The 6413-nt window shown below is 63.3% G+C and overlaps 2 protein-coding genes across 7 annotated transcripts; both read left to right on the forward strand.

Annotated features, from left to right (window-relative positions):
- Positions 1 to 685: 685 nt before the first annotated feature.
- KCTD11 (potassium channel tetramerization domain containing 11) lies at positions 686 to 3493 on the forward strand. Its single transcript, XM_011231332.3, has one exon. It carries the CDS (start codon positions 1300 to 1302, stop codon positions 2185 to 2187), a length of 888 nt encoding a protein of 295 aa, XP_011229634.1. The 5' UTR covers positions 686 to 1299; the 3' UTR covers positions 2188 to 3493.
- A 145-nt stretch (positions 3494 to 3638) lies between these two features.
- Positions 3639 to 5786, forward strand: TMEM95 (transmembrane protein 95). Of its 6 annotated transcripts, XM_019805100.2 has the most exons (7): positions 3639 to 3957; positions 4162 to 4218; positions 4409 to 4489; positions 4593 to 4613; positions 4764 to 4844; positions 4966 to 5053; positions 5203 to 5786. In XM_019805100.2, the coding sequence occupies exons 1-7, from the start codon at positions 3789 to 3791 to the stop codon at positions 5450 to 5452; spliced, it is 747 nt and encodes a 248-aa protein (XP_019660659.2). In that variant the 5' UTR covers positions 3639 to 3788; the 3' UTR covers positions 5453 to 5786. The 6 variants fall into 6 exon arrangements, with proteins under 6 accessions (XP_019660659.2, XP_034503031.1, XP_034503029.1 ...); XM_034647140.1 differs by lacking the exon at positions 4162 to 4218; XM_034647138.1 differs by having other exon boundaries at positions 3639 to 4218; positions 5203 to 5785.
- The last annotated feature ends 627 nt before the right edge of the window (positions 5787 to 6413 follow it).

The following is a 6413-nucleotide window of genomic DNA, read 5'->3' on the forward strand; positions in this document are numbered from 1 at the left end:
GGTTCCTCTGCAGGGAGCCCCCCCCCCCCCGGGCCGGGGCGGGCTAGGGGCTGGGCGCTGCGGCCCCCGGGCGGCGGGAGCGGTGGGGGTTTGCGAGCTCGAGTCACGCGAGGGCCACTCCCGGACAGTGAGGTGGGGGCGTCGGCCGCAGCTCTAGCACCGGGCGGCCCTGGGGCGGGGCTCTCGGGCTCGGGCGACGTGGCCAGACGCGTCCGGCCGGGTAGAAGCCGCCCGCGTGGGCTGGGGGGCCGGCCTCCCGTAGGGGGCAGCTGGCGTCAGGCCGGGACGGAGAGGCTGGCTCCGGCCACCCCGGCCCGGAGGCATCCCCGGAATGCGTCGGCTCAGCACCTGCCCCCTCGGGAATTCCCGACGGGAGCGACCGGGAGGGCACCGCCCCCAAGCCCGGGAAGGCCGGGCCTCGAGCCCCGGGCCGAGCTGCAGACGTGAGGTCGGGCACACCTGAGAGCCTGCGGGGCGGCCGCGGCCACATCCGGAGCGACGCGCCTGAGTCACGCTCCGGACCCCACCCCTGCCGCGTCCGCCAGTCCGGCCCGTCCGCCCCGTCCGCCCCGTCTCTCCAGTTCCAGACTCTCGGCCCCCACCTCCACCCAGGCCGCGCGAGCCCCGCGGGGGCGGGGGGCGGGGCGCCAAGGGGGCGGAGCTGTCTCTTAAAGGGTCCCCGGCCGCTGCCCTTAGCCACTTCCTGGGGGCGGAGAGGACTGCGGCAGCTGCGGCGACACCCGGGGAGGCGGCGGCGTCCGGGTCCCGAGACTCCCGCCCGCTTCCAGCAGAGTCCTCCGGTGGTCCCGGCTCGCGCCGAGCGCGCATCCCCGCTCCCCGGCGGATAGGGAGGCACCTCCGCCGCCCGCTCGCGTCAGCCCCGCCTCCGTCTCCTGAGACCCGCGCCGGAGCCGGGCCAGGCCTGGCCTGCGACTGGCCCCCGGGGCCGTGCGTGGACTCGCCCGCGGCGACAGCATTGATTTCCCCGAGAACTCGGCAGCTGGGTCCTTCCAAGTGTCGGCCTGTGCTCGCCGCCGTCACCTACTGGTTAGATTCCGGAAACCCGCTGTCTGAAGAGCTCAGAGAGGAATTGCTGACCCTCCGCCCAGAATCGAATGCGTCTGGACCGCAATCTCTTTGCCCTCTCTGGCTTCTGTGCTTTTCAACCGTTCTCTCAAGCTTTCGGCCGTGTCTGTGACCGGAAACCGTCCCCCACTACCAAGGTAGCTGGGGTGAGCCCCAGATCTTACCGCCTTGTGCTCCAACCTGTGCATCCAACCCAGAGACAGTCTGAACTTTATGACCCAATTCTGCCCACACCCGGGGAGTTCTGCCTTTTCTTCTCTTTCGGTGTCTCCTGTACTCCCCAAAATTTCGCCTCCTCCTGTGCCCTCTTCGCCCCCCTCTTTTGGGGGCCCTGTGACCCTGAATGTGGGGGGCACACTATATTCCACCACTTTGGAGACCCTGACTCGCTTCCCAGACTCCATGCTGGGGGCCATGTTTAGGGCCGGCACCCCCATACCCCCCAACCTCAACCCCCAGGGAGGCGGCCACTATTTCATCGACAGAGATGGCAAGGCCTTCCGGCACATTCTCAACTTCCTGCGGCTGGGCCGCCTGGACCTGCCCCGCGGGTATGGGGAGACAGCTCTTCTCAGAGCAGAGGCTGACTTCTACCAGATCCAGCCCCTCCTGGATGCTTTGCGGGAACTGGAGACCTCTCGGGGGAGCCCCGTACCCACAGCCGCCCTGCTTCACGCAGATGTAGACGCCAGCCCCCGCCTGGTGCATTTCTCTGCTCGCCGGGGCCCACACCACTATGAGCTGAGCTCCGTGCGGGTGGAGACCTTCCGAGCCAACATCTTCTGCACTGACGCCGAGTGCCTGGGTGCCATGCGGGCGCGATTTGGGGTGGCCGGTGAGAACAGGGCAGAGGGAGGCCCACACTTCCGTCTGGAGTGGGCCCCCTGTCCCGCGGAACTCCCCGAGGTGGAGTATAGGAGACTGGGGCTGCAGCCTCTGTGGACTGGGGAGCCGGGAGAGCTACGGGAGGTGGTGGGCACGCCGGGCTTCCTGGAGGAGGTGCTGCGGGTGGCCCTGGAGCACGGCTTCCGTCTAGATTCCGTCTTCCCTGACCCTGAAGACCTGCTCAACTCTCGATCTCTTCGCTTTGTGCGGCACTGAGCCCATGGCCCTCCCGTCCGACTGGGGTGGGGGGAGAGGATGGACAGCAAAGGGAATGAAGGCCCCCGTGAAGATTCTTCTTAGCTCTGCCCCTGGAGCTGTGAGACTCAGGGGTCCCGCTGCACCTGACTGGAGCCCAGGCGTGGGCAGCAATTCCCAAGTCTGAGCCCGCGAGGCCCGCGGAGGCCTCACAAGCCACGTAAAGGGTCTGGACTGGTGCTAATCCTGGGAGGGGTGGGGAAGGTTCCCAGGCTTGTTCCTGCTTGAGGGTGGCAGCCTCCGGCATCTCCTTGTTGGAGCTCAGTATTCAAGGTTCTAGAAATGTAGGGACACCTCTCTGCCAAGGCTAGACCTAACAGGACCCTGGAGGGACACTGAAGTGTGGGAGAAGAACTTTGGATTGCTGTAACGTGGTCTCCTGGACCGTGGCTTCTCCTACCCCTGAATGGCCTGGCCCGGGCTGACCAAAGAGAGACCAGAACATTCTGGAATATGAGAAGGGGGATTCTTGGCTGTGTCTCAGGTCACTTACTGAGCAAGACAAAGGCTACAGCCTACCCTAGGTTGGCACAAGGGAGCTAGTAGAATCCTCATTTACTATGGGGCTAGAGCCCCAGACTCTAGAGACCTAAGTGTTTTCAAGGGCCCCATATTGATGGCGTTGGCCACTGGGAAGAGGGCGGCATCTTCTCGGGTCTTGGCTTTACTTCGTTCACGTGCGCATGGGTGTCACCCAGTGTGTCTGACCGACGTGTGGGTCTCTGCGTCTGCGTTGCCGGAGACAGTATCTGTGTGCCGGTCTTTCTGTGGTCTCTGCGTGTCCAGGCCTGTTTGGGGTTGCCCAGCAACTCTTTAAGCACCAGGGATGCGCGTGGTGTGGGTGTGAGCAGATTGAGAATTAGTAGTTTAATCAGAGGGGGTTTGTGTGTCCGCGCATGCATGTGTGTTCACATCACCACGTAGGCAGGAGGGGCCTGCCGAAGTTTGAGTCACTCGGATCTTCCTGGTGAAAGGTGAGAGAAGTCACTGGGCCCAGGCGGCCGGCCGGGAGAGAACTCTCCGTTGCTAAGGCAACCATGGGCATGTTGCTAGGAGCTGGCTGGGAAGGCCTGAGGCTGCCCAGGGAGAGGGGAGATGAAGAGAAGAGGTGGGGAGAGTGGGGGGACGATAGGGGAAGGGATGGGATTTCTGGGTCCCTGAGGAATGGGGTACTCATGCACAACTTCTTCACTGGGGAGTCACTCACTCATTATCGCTGGTCATGATTTACAAGAAGAAAAATAAAATTGCTTTGTGGAACCTCAAACTTGTCAAGGCTGCTGAGGGCCAGGTTGCCGGGGGGTGGGGGGTTGCGGTCGCCTTTGCAGCAGAAACCCTGCTTTGTCTGCCCAGTCTTCTTCTGGTCCTCAGTCCCTTGGGACTCCCCTTTGCCCCAGCCAGAGATGGACCAGTCGCACCATTCCAGAATATTCTAGAATCCCCAACTGTTCTGGAACACGCTAGGCTCTCCAGGCAAAGAGTTGGAACCAGGATCGTAACATTCGGAGGCCTTCCCAGCCTCAGTGGGGCTGGCCCCTGTCCACCACTCGCCAGCAGGCTTCATGTGGGTGCTGGCATTGGGTGGGGTTTTCCTGGCAACTGCCCAGGGCTGTGTTCTCTGCCACCTCCCAGCCCGTGACTTGTCAGGCCGCCTGGCTCAACTCTGCAGCCAAGTGGAGGTTCTGTGGAAGAACTGTGGGGCCTCCTGGAGCTTCCCGGCCTTTGCCTTAGGTAAGCTCAGACGTCCAGGGACAGGCCGGGCAACAGTCGCCACCGCACCCGGAGTGGGGCAGCCTGTGGCTTCCCAGCCGGGCCCCTCAGTCGCCCCCTCAGTCCACAGCCCTCCCGGGACACACCGGCCTCTCCCGGTGGGAGAGCTGCTTCAGGCCCTGGGAAGGTCAGGGAAGAATCACAGGTCCCTGCCCGTCTCCGCAGATGAGGCGTCCATGAACAAAGTCATAGAGAAGACTCACAGAGTCCTGAGGGTCATGGGTGAGGTCAAGGGGTCAGGCACGACCCAGGGGCTCGGAGGGGCAGCGGGGAGGGGACGTAGAGGTGGGGGAGGCAGGGAAGGGTGGTGGGCAGGTGGAGACGGGAACGTGTGTTCCGGGAGGTGCTGGGGGGAGGGGGGAGGGGAGCCTGCCCTGGGAGGCGCCCTGCAAAATCGCTGCTGTCTCCCCAGAGATCAAAGGGTCTCCTTCCTCCCTCCGTTTATATTGGCATTGGCTGCAACACACCAGGCTCCCCGCGTACACCAGGGAAGGTACTGACGCAGGCAGGGATGGGGAGGGTGCCTGGGCTCTGGGGCGAAGGGGGCGTGGCTGAGCGTCTCCCCTCCCCCCACCCCTCCTTGTCTTTGGTTTCAGCTCTCTGCGCGCCCGCCTGCCGTGAGTAGAAAAGGAAAGAGGAGTGAGGACAGGGGCACCTGGGGTACCCGAGGAGAGCCTGGCAGTTGGGGCAGAGGCGGTGGGGGGGGGGCTGGAAGGCGGGATCTGGGGGCTTCCCCGCCCCAGCTGTGGTCCCGCTGTCGCCTGCAGGGGGCAGCACCATCCTGTATAACTGCTCCACCTGCCAGGAGTTCAAGGTGCGCTGCTGGCCCCGAAAGCGCTGCCTCCCAGGTTCTACCCCTCGGCCTGGCCTCCCCTCGCTCGGGTCTCTGAGCTCTCAGCGCCCCCCCCCCGCCCCGCGACGACTAGTGAGGTCCCCGGGATCACTCACTGCTTCCTGGGTTCCCTGCAGGAAGTCACGATCTTCGCGAAGCCAGGATTCTGCTCCTCTCGGTCTTAGTAGCTGCCCTGCTGTTGGGTGTTATGAGCCTCGTGGTGGAGTGAGTCCGGGGGTACGCGGGGGGCGGGGGCGATAAGGGCAGAAACGGCCTCACCACTGCGGAACCCCCAGGACCTTCCCCCACCGTCCCTGCCCCATCTCCGCCCTGCTCTGCCCTGCCCAGGCCTCCCATTCTCTGTCTCCCCTCAGGTCCCGTTACCACCTCGAAGCAAAAAGAACAAGTGAAGACACTGACAACCTCCTGGCCGCTGGTTCTCGAGACTACGAACCCATAACCTCCACTTCCTCGGAGGGGATCAGCCAGCCCCTTAGTTCCAGTCCCAAAGGCTCAGGCTTCCAGAGCCCAAGCCCAGAGGTCCCCACAATCCCTGCATCAGAGGGCCGCCAGGGACCCAGGCGCCCACAACTGGGAAGCTCCTCCCCCCCAGCCCTCAACTAATCAGACAGGAGCAGCCACTGGTTCCAGGAAAATATCTACAGAAGGAAAGAATCCCCTCCCCACACCACCCTTCCCACACCCCCTCCTGCCTGTTCTCGGAAAGCGGGGGCTGTCTGCCCCAGAAGCTCCTCTTGGCCCTCTTGTGACTGATTGGGAATCCGGGAATGGGTGTTTTAGAAAAGTCCCTCCCTTTAGAGTTGAGACCACATCAGTCAGCCTGCTGGCATGCTATCCCTCCATTTAACATTGTGAAGCCTTGGCCTCCCACAGACGCATCCCTCCTGCCAAGGCCGAGTAAACCTGTTGTCAAATGGCCTCCACCCCTGCCTGGCCTCTGTCTGCAACTGGGGAGGGCAGAGGGGGCACGGGAGACTTGGGGTGGCACAGTGGTTCTCAACTGGGGGGAGGGGGGATCTTCCATCCCAAGAGACATTTGGCGACATCTGGAGACATTTTTGATTGCTTTCATAGGGGGATGTGCTCCTGGCATTTAGTGAGTGGAAGCCGGGGACGCTGGCCTCCATGGCGTCCCTGGCCCCCAGGATGCACAGGGGAGTCTCGCCCACACTTAGCCGGTCCCAGGACCTCGGCTGTGTGTGGTCGAGAAACCCTGGCGTTTGGTCCCTGACTGTCAGGAGGTTTGGGCTGGGTAGGAGGAAGATGAAACATAAAAAGACTTAGCCCGTCACCAGCCACAAGTCTCAGACCAAGGGCCTGGGCCCTGAAGGGATCCTGGCCTGCACCTAGCCTAGTGGTTTTCAAACTGGGTACCTAGAGGCTTCGGGGCAAAAGGTCTCATCCAGCTTCACATCGCAGTCATGTGGGCAGCTTCAAAAAATATCCATCCCGGGGCGCCTGGGTGGCTCAGTCGGCTGAGCATCTGACTCTGGTCATGATCTCAGGGCCCTGAGATCAAGCCCCGTGTCAGGCTCCCTGCTCAGCAGAGAGCCTGCTTCTCCCT

Source organism: Ailuropoda melanoleuca, chromosome 17 (genome assembly GCF_002007445.2).
Source record: "Ailuropoda melanoleuca isolate Jingjing chromosome 17, ASM200744v2, whole genome shotgun sequence".
Taxonomy (NCBI): Eukaryota; Metazoa; Chordata; class Mammalia; order Carnivora; family Ursidae; genus Ailuropoda; species Ailuropoda melanoleuca.

What these genes read in the sequence shown, in the direction of transcription:
- KCTD11 (XM_011231332.3), top strand. Translation starts at nt 1,300, where the DNA reads ATGACCCAATTCTGCCCACACCCGGGGAGTTCTGCCTTTTCTTCTCTT.
- TMEM95 (XM_034647138.1), top strand. Translation starts at nt 3,789, where the DNA reads ATGTGGGTGCTGGCATTGGGTGGGGTTTTCCTGGCAACTGCCCAGGGC. An exon ending in CCCCGCGTACACCAGGGAAG is followed by an intron (nt 4,490 to 4,592) that starts GTACTGACGCAG and finishes CTTTGGTTTCAG; the next exon opens with CTCTCTGCGCGCCCGCCTGC. An exon ending in GTTATGAGCCTCGTGGTGGA is followed by an intron (nt 5,054 to 5,202) that starts GTGAGTCCGGGG and finishes GTCTCCCCTCAG; the next exon opens with GTCCCGTTACCACCTCGAAG.